Below are 22550 nucleotides of genomic sequence, written 5' to 3' on the forward strand. Positions count from 1 at the left end.
AGTTGCCAGCCAGCCCCTGCTAAAGACCCAGTGTTGGAGCACACATATTTATACCCCCCAGGAATAGACAAAACAATAGAGACTTTTGTTGCTGATGCTATTGGTTCCCAAGGGGGATCCATCTGTTACAGAGCATTTAACAACCTGATTCAAATGGACACAACCCAGCCTCCGACAACTGAGGGTCCCTAGATTCCCGCCACATGCAACATCCTAACAGTTATTTATATCATATACATCTTGTTGCTTGAAGTCTCTGCGGTTCATAACTCAAGAATGCATGATGCGATCTCCCCACTAATATCACCGGAATACTGTAGAAAGAGTACGCATCAGTACAAAACCAAACACTGCTTACTTAGCATGTATAAAACCTTAGTTACCAAACAATCTTTATTTCATAGCATTTATACTAAATGAGCAACTTAAATCTTATACCTTAAAGCTTATGAAACCTTGTATGTGAATATGTAATGTGTGAGTATGCGGGGTTTGATATAAGGACACTAGTTAACTTGGTGCGGATGCGTGCGCATTCAGCTACTAAACAGCGTTTTTAATTCAGGGTCTTATGCATTCGCGACTAGTTAACAGCGCAATTGCGCACATTACTGTGTATATGGGAAATGAGGAAAGATGCAATCGCAGGGTGCTTAATACTAATATCACCATATGTACTTAAATGCGAGTTTATCTAAAATGGCGCTTGGGCGGCCATTCGCAAAATGGCGTCTTGCGATTTCATTTCCAAGATGGATTCTTGCGGCCAGTCGCAAGATGGCGTTGCCGCGATTCAATTTTATACTGATATTGTCTCAGCCAATTTTCCAGCTTCGACAGTCCACCCTTTGATAGCAAACAACATGCTATTACAATCTATTCTCTGAGTTTTAATTTAGGCTTACATTTACATATTATTTAGTGTTATTATGGGATGGCACAAGGTGGTTCTTAATCCATCAATAATGTGTCTCTGGGTGGGGACATAAAACTACTATTCTACGCACACCGCTGATCTTGGAAGATCATGTGAAAGGTGTGGGAATGCACCAGTCTTATAAAAGCAGTCTTGAAGGGGAATTGAGACTTTGCATTATCTGAGTTGTTCTAAAAATAACATTTCAATAATCCATTCTATGCACGTCTAAATATAATACATCAAATGATGGTATTTCCTAGTTCAGGGTTGTAATGCAGTTCTATATTTACCTCGATATTCATATTGTCATTACTGACCACCATCATAGTTTCGTTCTTGCGTTTTACTCTATTTTTATATTTTCCACACTTCAACACAATAGGAACACACTGGACGCTTATGCCAATTATTATGATGACAATTAGTATAAGGATCAAGAATTTGCCTATGCTAGCGATCACTTCCTGGACCCATTCCCATAGACCTGAGAACCATTTTACAGTGTTCAGCCATGAAACCCATCCTTCTATCTCTTCCCCTACTTCAGCCACTGAAGCGTTATGGTTCTTACGAAACTCCCATTTTAGCTGCAGAATTTCATCCATCTTTCGGTCTATCACCTCCTTGGGGTCACTGGTATCATTGGTGACATAGGTGCAACATTTTACTCCAAATTGGGTGGCTAACGTTACAGGGCAGGGTGTCATGTGCACCCAGGAACAGCAGTTAAATAATTAAACACTAGCCTGTGTTGCACCAGTTCTTTCTTGTACGCTTGCAATTCTCTCCCTGTATACCTGAATGTGTCATCGTACATCTCGGTGATATTATCTATCAATTTAGCAAGTTCCTGAATATACCTAAAATTGAATGTACCCCGAGCAATCCTGGTGGGATCCAGTGCGACTAAAACTTGAAAGCCAGTTGTCTCACTGATTAACTGAGTGGCTTTATGAACGTCACCAGTTATCATATTTCTTTTGCCTCTGTGTTCGTATTGTGTGTGAAGATATTGTGACGGTGTGTTTTTATGTATACCAAGCATTTCAACATGTGTGAGGGTCATAACTTCTGGGACTACTCTTCCCAGGTAATACAAAACTTCGGAATTCGTGGAGAGCCATTTATACGCTTTTCTTCCACATATGAAATATACATTATCAGGGAGAACATAAGGAATGGTATGCATCATTATCATTAAGCACATTTCCCTTGCAAACAATCCTATTTCTGGGTCTTCCATCTGGTACATGCAAGTTTCTGGCTGTATTATTTTAGCACAATAACCATTTGGCACCTTACCAATAATTTCTTTGGTGGAACTCAATGTATACCGATACCTAAAATGTTTCCCACCAGATTTAATTGAGCATAACTACCCTTCAGGTCTTCCTATGGACTTATAATCAAATGAGGTTGTCTACCGAACAATATTTCAAATGGGGACAGATTTAGACGGGGTCTAGGAGCGGTCCTTATGCTATCTAGGACCAAAGGTAACGCTTCTGGCCATCCCAGTCCAGTCTCTGCCATGATTTTACTTAACTTATTTTTAATAGTCCCGTTCATCCTCTCTACCTTGGCACTGGCTTGCGGTCGGTAGGGGGTATGAAGTGGGCTATTAATACCCATCAGCGTACACATATTTTGAAAATCATCACCTGTGAAATGGGTACCCCTATCACTCTCGATGATTTTAGGGATACCTTACCTGCATACAAATTCCTGAACTATTTTCTTGGCAGTAAACGCAGCAGTATTAGTGGCCGCTGGGTAGGCCTCAACCCAGTTAGAAAATACGTCTGTGCACACTAATACGTACTTAAGGTTCCTGCAGGGTGGTAATTGGATGAAATCAATCTGTATCACCTGGAAAGGTCCATCAGTTGGTGGAATGTGGGACGGTTCGGTAGGGATCGCTTTCCCTATGTTCTTTCTCAAGCAGGTCAGACAGGACATTGCTATCTTTTCTGCTTGTGATGAAAAACCTGGTGCGCACCAGTATGCCCTCACCAACTTGCACATACCTTGTTTGCCCAGATGAGTCAGACCGTGTGCTGCCTCAGCCAGGCTGGGGTAATATGCCTTGGGGGCTACTGGCTTACCTTGTCCGTCCCTCCAGAGCCCGGAGGACTCTTGCCCACATCCCTTGGACTTCCAATTGGATTTTTCCTGAGTTGAACACAAATTTTGCATCTCAATTAATTTCAGCATATCAATTGTTTGGAAAGACATAATTTTTTCAGTTGGAGAAAACATTTTTAACCCTGCTGCCCATTTTGCAGCTTCGTCGGCTCTGTTGTTGCCCAGTGACACCGGATGATCCTCACATGTATGGGCTTTACATTTAATGACTGCCTCCGCTTTGGGCAGTTGGATTGCTACTAAAAGATGTTGTATGTGTCGGGAATGTGCAACTGGTGTGCCTGCTGCTGTCATAAAATTTCTCAGACGCCATAGAGCCCCAAAATCGTGCACCACCCTGAACGCGTACCTTGAGTCAGTGTAAATGTTAGCAGATTTGCCTGCTGCCAGTTCACACGCTCTAGTTAGTGCTACTAACTCTGCCACCTGGGCTGAGTGAGGAGGACCAAGAGGTTTAGCTTCTATGATGTCTGTGTCATTTACAACAACATAACCTGTACATAATTCACCTATGTCTGTTTGTCTATGACAACTCCTATCCGGTTAAAAAGTCACATCCACATTCTCTAAAGGTGTGTCATGTATGTCAGGTCTAACAGTAAAGGTCTGATTCAGATATGTCATACAATCATGCGTATTATTATGTCTGCTGAACTCACCTCCCGCCAGCAACTCCTCTCCTTCCACCCTTTGTACATCATGTTGTACATATGGTAAATACATTGCTGGATTCAGCATGCTGCAACGTTTAACAGTAATGTTTGCGGGTGCGATTAGAGCTAGTTCCCATTTGGTCAACCTAGCTGAAGAGACGTGTCTGGTTTGAGCTGAGTTCAACAGAGCAGATACAGCATGGGGAGTGTATACAATCATATCATGACCCAATACTACGTCCTCACTTTTACTCACCAATAGAGTGGTAGCTGCTACACTTCTCAAACAGGTGGGGAGTGATCTTGCCACAGTGTCCAATTGGGCACTGTAGTATGCTACGGGCCTACTGGCATCACCATGTTTTTGTGCAAGGACACCTGCAGCACAACCATCGGCTTCCGTACGATACAAATTCAAAGGTTTTTCATAATCAGGTATTCCCAATGCAGGAGCTTTTGTCAGACTATCCTTAAGATTAAGGAAAGCCTGCTCTGATTCCTCTGTATGTACGACACGATCGGGCTTTGAGGAAGAGACTAATTCCTGTAAAGGTAAGGCCAAAATAGAAAAACCTGGGATCTACATTCTACAGTATCCACACATTCCCAAGAAGGTACAAATTTGCTGTTGATTCTGCAGCAGTGTCTTGTTTTGTATGGCCTGGATTCTATCCGTTGTAAGATGTTGTAAACCCTAGGTTAGGCAGTGTCCCAAATATTTTACTCTGGATTGGCACGGCTGTAGTTTGTCCTTAGCCACCTTGTGTCCTGTATGCGAGAGATGAAGTAACAAAAGTTTAGTATAATTTAAACATGACATAAACGAGTCAGAACATAGCAATAAATTGTCCACATATTGAATTAGAACAGATCCATTGGCAGGTTGAAAAGATTGTAAACAGTCGTGCAATGCATGGGAGAAGATACTGGGGCTGTCTATGAAACCTTGGGGTAACCGTGTCCATGTGTATTGTAAACCTCCTTTATGTAAATGCGAAAAGATACTGACAGTCAGGATGGAGAGGCATAGAGAAGAAAGCAGAACAGAGGTCAATGACAGTGAAATGGGTTGCATTTGGTGGGATCTGCATCAGGATGACAGCTGGATTTGGCACTACAGGGAATTGGCTCTCTACCACCTTATTAACACCCCTAAGGTCTTGTACCAGCCTATAACCCCTCCCACCACTCTTTTCCACTGGAAAAATGGGACTGTTGGCTACACTAGCTGTACGAACTAAAATTCCCTGTTGCAATAATCGCTCAATTATTGGAAAAACCCCTAATTCTACCTCCTGTTTTAGTGGGTCTGGGGAATTTTTGGAGCTTGCCTACCGCCTTTTAAATTCACCATTACAGGGCTTACGTTTCCATTAATCCAGTGTCCTGTCCATCCTTAGTCCAAAGGGAACCTGGAATTTGGGACGACATTTCATCTACCTGGGATGAATTTTCATTTAAACTTGTAGAGTGATACATTATCCTTTGGAGAGTGTTCAATATATCCCGCACCTCGTGTGCAACTCTCTCTGGGATATCTAAAAATACACCATCAGGGGTGCAGTATATAACACATCCCATCTTACATAACAATCTCTTCCCAGCAGGTTAGTAGGAGCCGCAGCAGCCAGGAGGAAAGAATGCCTGGTATGCAACGACCCAATAGTAACCTCTGTGGACTTTGTTAAAGGTTAATATTCCACTTTACCTGTTACCTGTAAATTAACGGGAGATTTTATCACTGACCTGGTCGCCCCTGTGTCTACAAGAAAAGGATATTCAGTACCAGCTACATCAATCATCATGACCGGTTCTTGTCTAGTACTTCCCGTTAACCTGACTATCTGTAGACTACAGGTATGACCTGACCCCTAGCGTTGGCTACCATTCTCCAATAAAGCATTTACGGCTACAATTGGAGCTGGTGCCTGCTGAACATTTGTTGTTCTCTGTGCATATCCCTTATGGGGATATCCAGTTCTTCCCTGATTTTGGGTTTCCTACTCTTTTTACCATACAGTGTCTACTTAAGTGTCCTGTTTATTTACACTTATAACATGTCCGTTTATCGGGTAATATGTGTTGTTGTGAGGTTTGAGCAGGGGGTAAAGGTGGTGGATATGGGTAAGGATACGGAGGGTAAGGATATTGTGGGGGATATGAGTATGGGACCTGTGGTTGTATTGGGTTAGTGGAATAGAGCTGTGTTTGTCGTTGCGTAGGGTTAGTGAGGACTTATAATTGTTCAGGTGTAAGTGTGTGTGCAGGTGCAAGTGTGTCTGTTGGCTGTGATGTTACCGTCATTCCCTCCAGAGCTTGAATACTGACAGCCATTAGTTTTTCGCTCTTGGTCTCTCTGTTTTTTGAGATGGGTTTTATCATGTTCAATGGCAGATTCTATGAGGGTATCTATTGTGAGTCCCCGCCAGCCAGGCTGTGAGGTCTGAACCCGAGTCTTTAAATTCTCTTTTAGACCGTCCACGAGTACCGTGACTATCATTCCCCTGTGGTATCTTTAATATCCTCTATCCCAGTGTAGTGGGTGATAGCCTGCAGTGCCCGGTCGCAATAATCTTCTGCAGATTCACTCTCCTTTTTGTTTGATGGTGAAAATTTTGTTCCAGTTAACTACTACTGGAAAATATATACCTAATTGAGTTACAATGCGGGAAATGTTACCTTGGTTTACTTGGTCGGTTAAGGGAAAGTCACCATCCAATACACAATCCGTGATAAATTTTGTCACGTCGGTATTGCGTGGTAGGCAGGCCCTTAACACCACACGCCAATCTTTATTAGTGGGCTCATGTGAACTACCCAAATTTCTCAAAAATCTTTGACATTTGGCTAGTTCCTTTTTGGGATCGGGGAAATCATTTATGATGGAATTTAGTTCTGCTCTTGTCCAAGGACAATGCATTACTACTTCCCTCGTGGGCACTATACCGTTCGCATCTGCATTTCCATTCGGAACGGTTATTGTCCGAATGGGATGCAGACCGGTAGTGCTGCTACCTTTTGACCTGGTTACCTGGCTGATGGTTTAGTCTGCTGCTGCTACGTATGGTATGAATAACTTCCTCTACGGGTGCACAGGGCATTAACACTTCCCTTGCTGTTATCGATGGGGATGGCAGCACCACTCGTGATTGTGGTGATGCAGCATCAATCATCTGCGCAGAATGGGAAATGGCAGACATTACAATAGGCTCATCATCCACATCATGAACATTTTCTTTATGGTTGCTTAAGAGAGGGTACAAATTGCTTGTTACATTTTTATGAGTATTTTTGGTAACTGTACTTGCACCTCCATCCACATAAGGTGGGGGAGGTGAGCGTGAACTGCTGACAATACTCTCCACAACGCTACCTTGCCGCATGTGCGCGCCATTTTGCGGCTCGCCCGTATTGCAATTTAACGTTGCGGATGTATTCTCTGGCAATGTGCTTGCGACGCTAGTTTGCGTCGTTTGCACATTTTTAAGCCACGCATCCCCTTCATGCTGCCACAGTTTTAAACATTCAAAATATTTAACCTTTTTCTCTCGGGAGCGCATCAGACTGATGTGATCCCGGACATTATCTAATAAATTTTTATCAAAACTACCAATTCTGGGAAACGGTCTAACACTCTTCATTGTCATTTTAAACCATACATCACAATATCTTATCGCATAAGTACCGTACTTAGTATGCATAATACGACGAGCTGATCCGATCGGCGCTTCCATTAGCAGCACATCATTGTCTAACATCTCTACTGTTTGCGCGGCTCCCATTCTGAGACAAAATCCTACGCTTTTCAATGAAGATTTAAACTGGTGAAAGACAATCAAGATACTTTCACTTACCTGTGGACGATTTAAGTCGGCGGCGCCCACACACCTGGTTAAGATTTGAAAAAGGCAACTTCCACACCCGGATAAGATTTAGTAAGGCAACTTCCACACCTATGGAAGTTTGTTTGTCGGCCACTTCCACGCACCTCTCTACAACAAAGACAACATGTACACCTGCTACTGTGTATAGAACGGTAAAGCTGCTTACCGAGCGACTAGCACTTAGCCCTTAAAGGTCATACGGTACCTTTAACTGTAGGGAACAAGTTATCCCTACCAACAAACACACACTGTTACACACTTTTTCCTGCGCAGAAAAATACACGTTAACCCAGATATTGATGATGATCGAAAAATGTAAACCTCAACGGCTTTATCTAAAACACGTGGCAGTACAACCGGAAGTATGTATACGCTATTGTGCGACCAGTACACAACCGTATGACAACCTTTAGCTGCGTACACAAAAGTGCGTCTTTGCTGTGCGCAAACCTGCGACTCAGCCGCGTACTCAGTACTGCGGCACCCCTTTAAACGTAAGGTTCTATCAACAAAGGAAAACAAACTTTTTCCTCTCTTGTCCCTGGATTCTAGTCAGCTTCCTTGATTCACACGGAGACGGATAGCGATCTCTCAGCACAAAGCGGTTGCAGGTAAACCCTGCATGTGGCCACTCCACCCTTTGCTCACACGGTACATACGTCTATCGATATTTCAGCAGGTAAGTGACTTCACTACGAGCCCCCAACTAACGATACTTGATCAGAACCTCTATACACTCCTTTCTATACCTTGTAATATCCTGCCTATACCTTCTAAAGATGACGCTAATTTGCGTACGCAGTCATACAGTAAATAAAGACTTAAGACCTGGAATCTGTGGTTCCAAAGCACAAGTATTATTTAAGTAAAAGTACAGTCAGTTACATGCTATTAATCCAGACACAATTCGGCACAAAGGAATTATACAGACCCAAGTACAGTATACATGCGCAGCGCTTCCGGACCAGATGTTAGGCATCAGCAAGAAACCCCTTGTCTATCAGCATTCAGCACAAAGACTAAAGACCCAGTGTTGGAGCACACATATTTATACCCCCCAGCAATAGACAAAACAATAGAGATGTTTGTTGCAGATGCTATTGGTTCCCAAGGGGGATCCATCTGTTACAGAGCATTTAACAGGCTGATTCAAATAGACACAACCCAGCCTCCAACAACTGAGGGTCCCTAGTTTCCCGCCACATGCAACATCCTAACAGTTATTTATATCATATACATTTTGTTGCTTGAAGTCTCTGCGGTCCATAACTCGAGAATGCATGATGCAATCTCCACACCGATTTATCACTGGAATACTGTGGAAAGAGTACGCATCAGTACAAAACCAAACACTGCTTACTTATCATGTATAAAACCTTAGTTACCAAACAATCTTTATTTCATAGCATTTATACTAAATGAACAACTTTAAATCTTATACCTTTAAAGCTTATGAAACCTTGTATGTGAATATGTAATGTGTGAGTATGCGGGGTTTGATATAAGGACGCTAGTTAACTTGGTGCGGATGCGTGCACATTTAGCTACTAAACAGTGTTTTTCATTCGGGGTCTTATGCATTCGCTAATATGCGACTAGTTAACAGCGAAATTGTGCATATTACTGTGTGTATGGGAAATGAGGAAAGATGCAATCTCAGGGTGCTTAATAGTAATATCGCCATATGTACTTAAATGCGAGTTTATCTAAAATGGCGCTTGGGCGGCCATTCGCAAAATGGCATCTTGCGATTTCATTTCCAAGATGGCATGTTGCGGCCAGTCGCAAGATGGCGTCGCCGCGATTCAATTTCATACCTCCAGCTTCGACTAATATATATATATATACATATTAGGGGTGAGCGGGTTCGGATTTCTGAAATCCGAACCCCCCCGAGCCCCCCCGATCCGAGTCCGATCCGAGTCAGGCTCGACTTTTCCCGCCTGACTCGGATCTGAAATCGAGGCAAAACGTCATCATCCCGCCTTCCGAGTCTCGCGGGTTTTGGATCCTATATAAGGTACCCGCGTCGGCGCCATTTTCTCACTCGGCTGTGGACAGTGAAGAGGGAGGGTGGGAGTTAGGGCTGTGTAGTGTAGTGTAGTGTAGTGCTGCTGTTGTCCACTACTTCAAAGTCCATAGGGGCTGGCTGTGTTGTGCTGTGCTGCTGTTGTTAATAGGGGCTGTGTCCACTACTTCAAAGTCCATAGGGGCTGGCTGGACTGTGTTGTGCAGTCAGTTCTCCATAGGGGCTGTGTCCACTCCAAAGTCCTGTGCAGTGTCCCAGTCCTAAAGGAGTGCTGTAGTGTTGTCCAGGGGGTGCTCTGTCCATCAGGGGTGCTCCCCCCAAGTGCTAAAAAAATAATATATTTTCTGTGTTTGTGAATTGTGTGCGCAGTAGCCGCACGTGCATCAACAAAGTAGTGCCAAGCGTGCGCCTGTGTCATAAGTAAAGGGCCGGCTGGCTTGACCGTTAAAGGGTGCTGTAACCCCCGAAAGTACACTCCAGTCCAAACCAAAAAAAAATTATTTTCTGTGTTTGTGAATTGTGTGCGCAGTAGCCGCACGTGCATCAACAAAGTAGTGCCAAGCGTGCGCCTGTGTCATAAGTAAAGGGCCGGCTGGCTTGACCGTTAAAGGGTGCTGTAACCCCCAAAGTACACTCCAGTCCAAACCAAAAAAAAATTATTTTCTGTGTTTGTGAATTGTGTGCGCAGTAGCCGCACGTGCATCAACAAAGTAGTGCCAAGAGTGCGCCTGTGTCATAAGTAAAGGGCCGGCTGGCTTGACCGTTAAAGGGTGCTGTAACCCCCGAAAGTACACTCCAGTCCAAACCACAAAAAAATTATTTTCTGTGTTTGTGAATTGTGTGCGCAGTAGCCGCACGTGCATCAAGAAAGTAGTGCCAAGAGTGCGCCTGTGTCATAAGTAAAGGGCCGGCTGGCTTGACCGTTAAAGGGTGCTGTAACCCCCGAAAGTACACTCCAGTCCAAACCAAAAAAAAAATTATTTTCTGTGTTTAGCCGCACGTATATATCAAATCGATATAACATAAATGGAGGACCAAACTTTCTCCGATAAAAATAAAATAGAGAAAGATCAAGAACCACTTCCTCCTAGTGCTGAAGCTGCTGCCACTAGTCATGACATAGACGATAACATGCCATCAACGTCGTCTGCCAAGGCCGATGCCCAATGTCATAGTAGAGGGCACATACAATCCCAAATGGCAAAGTTCAGGAAAATGACCTTGAAAAAGACATTTAAATCAGCTGAAGAGAAACGTAAACTTGCCAATATGCCATTTACGACACGGAGTGGCAAGGAACGGCTAAGGTCGATCCCTAGTATGTTCATGACTAGTGGTTCAGCTTCACATGACGATGGAAGCCCTCCTCCCACTAAAAAAATCAAAAGAGTTAAGCTGGCAAAAGCACAGCGAAGAACTGTGCTTTCTAAGAAGATATCACAAATCCCCAAGGAGAGTCCAAGTGTGGTGGTGGTTGCGATGCCTGACCTTCCCAGCACTGGACGGGAAGAGGTGGCTCTTTCCACCATTTGCACGCCCCCTGCAAGTGCTGAAAGGAGCACCCACAGTCCACTTGCTGATATGCAAATTGAAGATGTCACTGTTGAAGTACAACAGGATGAGGATACTGGTGTAGCTGGTGCTGAGGAGGAAGTTGGCGAGGAGGATTCTGATGGTGATGTGGTTTGTTTAAATCAGGCTCCGGGGGAGACAGTTGTTGTCCGTGGGATGAAAAAGCCCATCACGGTCATGCCTGGGCAGAAGACCAAACATTCCACCTCTTTGGTCTGGCAATATTTCTATCCAAATCCGGACAACAACTGTCTTGCCATATGTACCATATGTAAAGGTGAAATAAGTAGGGGTAGGGACGTCAACCACCTAGGAACATCCTCCCTTATACGGCACCTGCAGCGCGTTCATAAAAAGTTACTGTCAAGTTCAGAAACTTTGGCTAAGACCGTAAGCAGTCCAGGGACACCTAAATCCCGTTGTCCTGTTGTATCCAAGCGCCTGCAAACCACACCGTCAACTCCCTCCTCGTCAATTTCCTCCTTAGTCAGGATCGGAAGTAGTCCTGCAGGCCATGTCACTGGCATGACTGACTCTCCTATCCGGGATTCCTCTGGAGGATCCTGCATTGCTACGCCTACTGCTGCCGCTGCTGCTGTTGCTGCTGCTGGGAGTCGTTCATCATCCCAGAGAGGAAGTAGGAACACCACTACTTTTACTAAACAATTGACCCTCCAACAGTCCTTAGCGAGGAGGATGAAGTACGACAGCAGTCATCCTGAAGCAAAACGTATAACTGAGGCCTTGACTGCTATGTTGGTGTTAGACGTGCGTCCGGTATCCGCCATTAGTGCAGTGGGATTTAGACAATTGATGGAGGTAGTGTGTCCCCGGTTCCAAATCCCGTCTAGATTCCACTTCACTAGGCAGGCGATACCGAGACTGTACAGAAACGTCAGAAAAAGTGTGCTCAGTGTCCTGAAAAATGCCGTTGTACACAATGTCCACTTAACCACGGACATGTGGACAAGTGGAACAGGGCAGACTAAGGACTATATGACTGTGACAGCCCACTGGGTAGATGTATCACCTTACGCAGCAACAGCAGCAGCGTCACCAGTAGCAGCATCTCAGAAACGCCAGCTCGTTACAAGGCAGGCTACGCTGTGTATCACCGGTTTCAGTAAGAGGCACACCGCCGACAACCTCTTAGAGAAACTGAGGGAAATCATCGCCCAGTGGCTTACCCCACTTAGACTCTCCTGGGGATTTGTGATATCTGACAACGCCACCAATATTGTGCGGGCATTACATCTGGGCAAATTCCAGCACGTCCCATGTTTTGCTCACACAATAAACTTGGTGGTGCAGAATTTTCTGAAAAGCGACAGGGGCGTGCAGGAGACGCTTTGGGTGGCCCGAAAAATTTCTGGCCACTTTCGCCATTCAGCGACTGCGTGCCGAAGACTGGAGCGCCAGCAAACACTCTTGAACCTGCCCCGCCATCACCTGAAGCAAGAGGTTGTGACGCGGTGGAACTCAACCCTCTATATGTTTCAGAGGATGGAGGAGCAGCAAAAGGCCATACAAGCCTATACATCCACCTATGACATAGGCAAAGGAGGGGGTATGCACCTGACTCAAGCGCAGTGGAGAATGATTTCCGTGTTGTGCAAGGTTCTCCAGCCCTTCGAACTTGCCACACGTGAAGTCAGTTCAGACACAGCCAGCTTGAGTCAGGTCATTCCCCTCATCAGGCTTTTGCAGAAGCAGCTGGAGAAAGTGAAGGAGGAGCTAAGACGGAGTGATTCCGCTCGGCATGTGGGACTTGTGGATGAAGCCCTTCATTCGCTTTGCCAGGATTCCAGGGTGGTCAATCTGTTGAAATCAGACCACTACATTTTGGCCACCGTGCTTGATCCTAGGTTTAAAGCCTATGTGGTGTCTCTCTTTCCGGCCGACACAAGCCTGCAGAGGTGCAAAGACCTGCTGGTGAACACACTGTCAGCTGAAGCGGAACGTGACACGTCAACGGCTCCTTCTTCATTTTCTCCCGCAACTGGGGCTGCCAGGAAAAAACTTAGGTATCCTAAGCAACCCGCTGGCGGTGATGCAGGGCAGGCAGGACCAAGTTTGGACATCTGGTCCGGACTGAAGGACCTGGCAACAATTTCTGACATGTCTACTGTCACTGCATATGATACTGTCACCATTGACAGAATGGTGGAGGATTACATCGGTGACAGCATCCAAGTAGGCATGTCAGACAGTCCATACCTGTACTGGCAGGAAAAAGAGGCATTTGGAGGCCCCTGTACAAGCTGGCTCTATTTTACCTGAGTTGCCCCCCCTCCAGTGTGTACTCCGAAAGAGTGTTTAGTGCAGCCGGGAACCTTGTCAGCGAAAGGCGTAGGAGGTTGCTTCCACAGAATGTGGAGAAGATGATGTTCATCAAAATGAATTATCAGCTCTTCCAGGGAGACCAGCCTCCAGAAGGTACAGAGGGACCTGTGGTGGTGGATTCAAGTGGGGACGAGTTAATACTTTGTGAGGATGAGGATGTACACACTGAAGAGGGTGAGGAATCGGTGGATGAGGAGGATGAGGATGACATCTTGCCTCCGTAGAGCCAGTTTGTGCAGGGACACATTAATTGCCAGCTTGTTTTGTGGGGGCCCAAACGAACCAATCATTTCAGCCACAGTTGTGTGGCAGACCCTGGCGCTGAAATGATTGATTTGTTAAAGTGTGCATGTCCTGTTTATACAACATAAGGGTGGGTGGGAGGGCCCAAGGACAATTCCATCTTGCACTTCTTTTTTTTCTTTGCATTATGTACAGTTTGGGGCCTAGTTTTTCTAACTGCCATCCTGTCTGCCACTGCAGTGTCACTCCTAGATGGGTCACGTGTTTGTGCCGCCCACTCGTGTCGCTTAGCATAGTCATCCAGCTACCTCGGTGCAACCTTTTGGACATGAAAACACTATTGTGAGGTGTGAGGTGTTCAGAATAGACTGTAAATGAGTGGAAATTAAGGTTATTGAGGTTAATAATAGCATAGGAGCAGAGAAACCAACAAATTCTGTGATTTTAGCTGTTTTTATGCTTTTTAAAAAAAAAAATACAGATCCAAAACACAAAACCCAGAACCTAAAACACGGAAGGGTGGTTTTGGCAAAACCAATCCAGATCCAAAACACGAAGAAAGATCCAGATCCAAAACCAAAACACAAAACACGAAAAGTGGCCGGTGCACACCCCTAATACATATACACACACAATAAAACATATGTTAAGGGTATGCGCTTAGTGATTTCAGAGCTGTTACAGAAAATATAAAATCCACACTGTGCTGCAGAAAACTTCTGCCACTTGTAGTGCACCAGGCTTCCAAAGTTGTTGGAACCGCTGCTTCCCCTCTGCACTTTAAAGCCTGTGACCTCTCCAGGAAATTAGGAATCTGGTTTAAAATCAGCAGAAAGGGAGCACTGTAGGTGCATTATCCTTTTATTAAAACAGATAAAATCTCCAACAAACATTGAATGATCTAGAAGACTCGTATAATTATCTTTATATAAAAAAAGGATCTATAGGCATTTAGTTTTTTTGCATTGGTTAGGGTGTGTTCAACTATATACAATCTGTCCTGAGTTTATGGATAATCTTAAATCTGAAAATATAATTGTAAATTTGTATGTACTCTTGTTTTACTAATATTAATGTCAGTATTGTTTTTAAATTGTATTGGCATGACGATTATGTAACCGAATATATTTTTGTCTTATTAATGGTACTGTTGTTCAAACAAATGTATAGCCTAAAGAAACATGTATGTGATTGTAGCATGTATATGTGAATATGAACCTGCAAGTGTCATACACATTGACTTGGGTGACAGTTTCCAGGTGAGCTGTTAATCTTAATTTTATATTCCACCCACTTGCTGGCTATTGGGGGAAAGCTATGTTAAATATTCCTGTATAACGTCGCCAAGACCCTCCCTTTGATGAAGTCTAACGACGAAATGCATTAGGGCTGGGCTTGACTAGGTACTTCTGACAGCGCTCCAGCTGTCCGCAGGCGTCCACATGTTCCCAGCGTGTGGGTGAGCCCATACATGTGTGGAGAGGATCCGTGAATCCAGGGGATAAGCAGGAGGTTGCCGGGTCTGTTATACTTATGCCATGTGGTATCCAGTCCATACAGGGTGAGACTTGGTACGAGGCTTCTAGATCATTCAATGTTTGTTGGAGATTTTATCTGTTTTAATAAAAGGATAATGCACTATATAGCGCTCTCTTTCTGCTTATTTTAAACCAGATAGATATATATTACTAATACAACATAGAAAACCATTTGCCTTTTACAATTTACCTTTGCACACTAAGGACCTCGTTCAAAGGCGGTCGTTAGTTGCAACCGATCGCACTGAATCAGGGCGGCCGCTTGCATCCTGAACGACCGCCTCCTTGTCGATCGCTAAGCTGTGGGTTAACACCCACAGCTCTTGCGACCGACATGGGTGATGGTCGCGATGGTCAAGACCATCGCGACCATCGGGGCTTACGGCCAGACCCTAAGGTTGGGTCTGGGCACTCGTAAGCCCCAGGGAGCTTCCTGCTCTGATCGAGCAGGAAGCTGCCCACTGACATCAGCAATGATGTCAGTGAGGCCGCACCCAAACGGCAAGCATTTGGGCAGGCACGCCCCCTGCCCGCCTCCCAAACGGGGCGAGCTGTCACTCACCATCGACCGCTCGCCCCGTCTGCTGCGAGACCCCTAGCGACGGAGCGTCCATCGCTAGCTGGGTCTCGCACATGCGCGCAACGGAGCCGGCTCCGTCGTGCGCATGCCCAGTGGGGCAACATCGAGTCGGTTGCGAGCGCTCAGCACTTGCGACCGACTCTGAATGACCACCTAAGACACTTCTTGTCCGCTGCTGCTTCCCCTTTTTTATATTGCTCAAATCCTTGTTCAATCAGAAATTAAGACCAGTTCTTACCAGCAGTATGAAGCTCTGACATTTCACAGTTGGAAGAGTTTGTAGCTGATTTCTCAGCAGAGAGTAGAGTACAGTATCACAAGTTCAGCATAGAGTTTGGAATGTGCCAGGCCATAACCCTATGCATTTTATAATCGGGCCTTTGTCAGAGGGCTGACCTAACCAGAAGCACATTCTGTGTAAATAGACCACAATTAACCAATAGAAAAAAGTAAGCTAGGCGCTCAGTTTTCAGTTTCGCCTTTTCATGAGCACATGTGCAATTAAGACACTTTTCTCCACACTGAGCATGTGAGTTAGTAAGTCGCGAATGCCCAGTTAACACTTCAACTTTCTTTGGTATAATGCATGTGCAGTACCCTTTTTGGCCAGTAACACGGACTGCGGACAAGTAAGTATAGCGTAGCGCCACTCTGAGATGGCATTATGCTTTTATTTCAAAATGGAACGCTCTACTGAGTTGCAGGCTGGTCGCTTTTCCCATACTTGGGAGACCGCAAAAGAAGTCCGAGATTTCTCTGCTGTAGCCGCCATCGTGAGTAGCGCAAAGTTGTGAAGATACCTCTTTTCAAAGCTGACATTTGAAAAAAGGCTTTTCCAATCTTTATAACTAGAGCCCTAATAATGAAAACATCCTAAACAATTCATTAATAAGTTTTAATTCATGCTGGTCAGCTTAATGAAACAACAGGGATATATTTAACCCACTAATATACCACAGATCTTAAAGATCTCATGTATTTATATACTCCACTTGTTTTAGAATCAAACAAAAGTAAATGTAAATAATTTGCTCATACTTCTATGTTTTGGATGGACATATTTCAATCACAAACCTCAGTTCAGATCTCTGATTTAATACTGCTAGGCATCCTCTCAAAAGGAATAATTTTATAGACTTCTTTCAGTGTCCAGAATCCAATAGGTTTCTTGTTTTAGTCTACCCCTACCTCTTGTCTAGCACATCATGTTCAATACCCATAATTAAAAAAATTTAAACCATGAACTTTCTTAAAGTTCCTGGATACAATGATTATCAATCCCATTTGTGATATTTCTAACGTGTTTAAAGATTCAGATCTTGAGCAGTTTTTACTTATCTCCAGTCACAAGTATACTCATACGTCTAGATAACAAATATAACCTTACATTATTAAGAAATGTCAATGTATTTTGTTTTCCATATCAAAAAGAGCTTTTGACCCTTTAGCAGAATATTACGTAGATTTATTTGAAAAGGAGATTCTCTATATAGCTTTTGGAAACAACTTCAGAGTTTTGGGTTTTTTGTATGCCAAACAGGGCTTTTCAGAGACATGTTGTGAGAAAACAGGGATCATTTTAGTTTATACTGTATGCCAGTGTTCACATTTTCTCAATCTTTTTCATCAGAGGCATTACATTGGGTAATGGATGAACAAAAATTTTTTTTTTTTTTTTTTTACAGTATTTTTCATTTACACTGTGATAGATCCTTTCTTTTTGTAGCTCTTTCCCTTGCCCCCAAATATCCTTTTTCCACACAACAAACCAAAGAAAACCCATTAAATTATGTTCTAGGACATATATGTTCTAAAGTGAAAATATGACTATGTAACTGGATCTGCAGCTACATTTTTTTCCATGTTCTAGAGCACCTGTTATATAAGGGATTTTCTGCTCATGTATTGTACACCAAGGTTCTTTGAGAAATCATTTGAAATTTGCAAAGTGAGTTGAATCCAGATCCTGTATACATAAGTTTAACTGTACTGTATAGAGGGTGTTTTCCTGCTTACTGTGATCATGACTGGCATGAATTAATGTTTGAACAGAGGTATTTAAATTTGCCCACCCCGTTGTGATGTCAGTGTCTGCAGTCCCTGCAGCCAGTGTATGGGCGGGCGACGGGAGGTACACAGCCAGACGTACTAATATATCTGCAAGATACATCTGCATCAGCTGTGCTGCCGGGCCAACCTGTTATGTCTGTGAACTGCGTCGTTCACATACATATCGGGTGTACATACCCGCCAATAATACACTCGATATCTCTCGTTGACTGAACAAACGATATATCAACAAGTGTGTACCCAGCTTTAGACACATTTACTTTTACAACTGAAGAGAGAAGCAAAGTTCAGTGGTATCATGTTCCCGCAATGCAGATTTGCAAATAGTCGCAAAAGGGCCTGTTAGGGGGCACATCTCTTGCACCTGCTAGAGAGATGTGGAATATGTGTTGCTGATGACTTGTTGCAAAAATAGTTGTATATGCTACCTACAGTATGCAGAGTGTTCTACTCAGATGTACTTTATGTGCAGAAATGTTTTTTTTAGTAATTTACTCCTATTCTATTTTACATCAATACTTTAGGCTGCAAAGTCAAATTTGTTTTTTTATGTACTAACCTGTGAGGATTTAGGTTATATGAGAAAAGGGGACGCAGTAGACCTGAAGTGTCTCAGTGTAGAAGGAAAACGTGATATCTTGTCTGCTGAGAACTCAAATATTCCTACACTGATTTTTGTGTATTTAGACATTTTGACCTCTGAGACCTTTCTAAATTAGGCTTCTGATAATATACAATAATTTGCTAAATAATCCCTAATGACAAAAAAAACTCAACTTTTCAATTGTGATAGAAAAAATGAAGACACCATAAGATTATATATTTTTTTGATACATTTCAGAAAATCAACTTCTGGCACTAGAACGGCATCTCTCACAAACCGAGCACCTGTTAAATTCTTTACTGACACAACTGGATCCACTATCCAATTGGTAAGTATTTTAAGTATTATTTTAACACTTTAAATTTTTTTACGTTTTTTGTGTTGAGGATTTCCGTATTGCCCATGTGTACAGTGAGGGATGTAGCCGGTCTCATTACCTACACTGAAATCCCAATAAAAAAGGATTTAAGAGAACTGTCGAAATACTGACGCCTAAGGACACCAGACCGAACGAGGTGTAGTCCGGGGCGCCCTTAGCATTAGCAGCGGGTGGGGGAGGGTTAGGTTTAGGAAGCCGCTGTCGGTATTCTGACAGGAGGCATCCTGACAGCCGGCGTTACATACCTATTCCGTACGGTGATGGCTGTTGGAACTCTAGGGCTATCTGTTAATTAAGACCTTAGGGAAGATGTACTGTAGCGCTTATCAACCCGCTATGGCTCTTCCTGCTTTGCCTCTTATCCAGGCGAAGTATGAAGTGGCTTTCTTTCACACCAAGTTCCACTGTGCATCAAATACAGGTGTCGACATGGACAAAATGTTTTTCACAATATTGATGTGGACATAATATCTATGTTATAATGTTGACATTGTGAGTAATGGGCTCAAAGTTGACAGTAAATGTTATTAGGCTGTGCTTAGGATTAGGGCTCTAATATGTTAAAAACGCTGTGTCAACATGCCGACTGTGAACATAACGTCCATGTCGACATTCTGAATGGTGACATTTTGGGCCACACCCATTTTATTAATTTTGACGCATAATTATTTTAAGGTTTTATTGCCATGGGGACCAGGTTCGTGCTAAGTTGCGCAAATCTCTTTATGGACTTTGGGAACACTGCACATATGGAACCATAACCTATTTTAGTGTACGATGATCCATAGGATATTTATAAAAAAAAAAAACTTATGGATTTTGATTTCAAAATATATGATAGCTGGTTCCAACCGTCATAAACACCAGAGGATGGATCAACATAACATTATCCAACCAATATAAATATGTATCATCTGTACCCAGTGGTGTCACAAGGTGGGTGCGGGCCGCACCGAGTGTCACCCTCCAAGGGGGTGACACCAAAATCCGAGTCATCCCCGCCCCCAGCTCAGCAGAGCCTGCACTGCAGGGAGACGCCAGGCTGGAGAGGCGCTCTCCCTGCAGCAGCTGCTGAGACAATTTTTACTTCTGCCGCTGCGCCTGTCACACTGAGACAGCCAGCGGCAGCCTATAGTACAGTAAGTGCGGCTGTGCTCTTCATACAGTCCCCTCCATGGGGGGGGAGGAGCGCTAGAGGCAGGGGGCTGATTACCTATTGTAAACAGTGTAAAGACCATCAGCCTGACTGAAGCCTCCGGGGTGGATCATGGCAGCTGAGCTCCTGCTCCTCCTCTCTTCAGTGAGTCAGCTCCCTCCCTGTCTGACAGATCGTCATGCTGGGAGCAGGCAGGGACAGTCTACAAAACATTTGCCAGTTTACAAGTGTATTCAAATACTGTTGATTACACTTGAATACTGACAAGTAGTTTGTACACTGTCCCTGCTTGTTCCCAGCGTGACCCTCTGACCTCCCAGTCAGAGAGGATGAGAAGGAACTGGGAGACAGCATGCAGTAGGTGTAATGGTAAGTAAATAATTCAGTGAGGAGAGAGTGTCTATGCTGGGGATGGTGTATTAATGTATATGCGTGGGTATACTCATTGTGTTTTTGTGTGTATAAGGGGTGTATTCATGTTGTGTTATATGCGAGTCAATGATGGTCTCTGTATTATCTGGCGGTTACTACGACACTCTGTATTATCTGGCGGTTACTACGACGCTCTCTGTATTATTTGGAGGATACTACGACGCTCTGCATTATCTGGCGGTTACTACGACGCTCTCTGTATTATCTGGCGGTTGCTACGATGCTCTCTGCATTATCTGGCGGTTGCTACAATGCTCTCTGCATTATCTGGCGGTTGCTACGACGCTCTCTGCATTATCTGGCGGTTACTATGATGCTCTCTGCATTATCTGGCGGTTACTATGATGCTCTCTGCATTATCTGGCGGTTATTATGACGCTCTCTGCATTATCTGGAGGTTACTACGATGCTCTCTGCATTATCTGGAGGTTACCATGACGCTCTCTGCATTATCTGGAGGTTACTACGATGCTCTCTGCATTATCTGGAGGTTACCATGACGCTCTCTGCATTATCTGGAGGTTACTACGATGCTCTCTGCATTATCTGGCGGTTACTACGATGCTCTCTGCATTATCTGGCGGTTACTACGATGCTATCTGTATTATCTGGCGGTTACTACGATGCTCTCTGTATTATCTGGCGGTTACTACGTTGCTCTCTGCATTATCTGGCGGTTACCATGACGCGCTCTGCATTATCTGGCGGTTACTACGATGCTCTCTGTATTATCTGGCGGTTACTACGATGCTCTCTATTATCTGGCGGTTACTACGACACTGCATTATCTGGCGGTTACTACGATGCTCTCTGCATTATCTGGCGGTTACCATGACGCTCTCTGCATTATCTGGCAGTCACTGTTACACTCTATGCAATACAATAGAGGGCATTACTTCTGGGGGTAATATTATAGGGGGCATTACCACTGCCACTATGGGCACTATTAGGGGGCATTACTAATGGGGGCACTACTACAGGGAGCATTACTTTTGATGGCACTACTACAGGGGGCATTACTACTGAAGGCATTACTACTAGGGGCACTACTAATGGGGGCATTAATACTGGGGTCACTACTATAGGGGGCACTAATACTATAGGGGGCACTACTATAAGGGGCATTACCACTACCACTGGGGGCACTATTAGGGGGCATTACCACTGGGGACATTGCATAGGGGCACTGCATAAGGAGCACCACTACTGGGGGCATTGTGTAAATGTGTCTGCTGGACTGGTATTTGGGGAGAGATATCAAAGGAGTGGATTCAGCACAACTCTGTGAATGTCCTTGAGTGGCCCAGCCAGAGCACAGACTTGAATCCGATTGAACAACTCTGGAGAAATCTGAAAATGGCTGTGCACTGATGCTTCCCATCCAACCTGATGGAGCTTGAGAGGTGCTGCAAAGAGGAATGGACGAAACTGCCCAAAGATAGGCGTGCTAAGCTTGTGGCATCACAATCAAAAAGACTTGAGGCTGTAATTGCTGCCAAAGCTGCACCAACAAAGTATTGAGCAAAGGCTGTGAATACTTATGTACATGTGATTTCTTTATTTTTTTTTTATTTTTTTTTTTATTACATTTGGAAAAATCTCAAAAAAATTTTTTTACACATTGTCATTATGGTGTATTGTGTGTAGCATTTTGAGGACAAAATTAATTTATTCCATTTTGGAATAGGCTGTAACATAACAAAATGTGGAAAAAGTGAAGCGCTGTGAATACTTTCCGGATGCACTGTACGTCATCGCAACCACACTTCCAGTTTCCTGTCTTAGCACTGATGGGACCGCAATGGAGCTCACTGATGCCCTCTGACTTCTCCTACATGCCTGCACTATACTTTACACCTCCTACATCTCTCTACAGGTACTCCCACAGGCTCTCATTCTCCCCCACCCACAGCTTCCTCTGCACTGTTTACAAAACAGGCACTGCTGGGGTTTGGAGGGGAAAAGCAGAAGCGTGTCTGTTTCTTTCTTCTCCCTATGCCAGG

At 44.1% G+C, this 22550-nt stretch overlaps 1 protein-coding gene across 1 annotated transcript in view; it reads left to right on the forward strand.

Moving 5' to 3' along the window:
- Window positions 1-22550, forward strand: part of CCDC107 (coiled-coil domain containing 107) — a 41884-nt gene that overhangs the window by 15462 nt on the left and 3872 nt on the right. Inside the window, exon 4 of the mRNA XM_088452477.1 lies at window positions 18818-18908. Coding sequence (XP_088308603.1) covers window positions 18818-18908 — 91 coding nt within the window. The remainder of the gene's footprint in view (window positions 1-18817; window positions 18909-22550) is intronic.

Source organism: Taudactylus pleione, unplaced genomic scaffold (assembly GCF_031769625.1).
Source record: "Taudactylus pleione unplaced genomic scaffold, aTauple2 ptg000038l, whole genome shotgun sequence".
Classification (NCBI taxonomy): domain Eukaryota; kingdom Metazoa; phylum Chordata; class Amphibia; order Anura; family Myobatrachidae; genus Taudactylus; species Taudactylus pleione.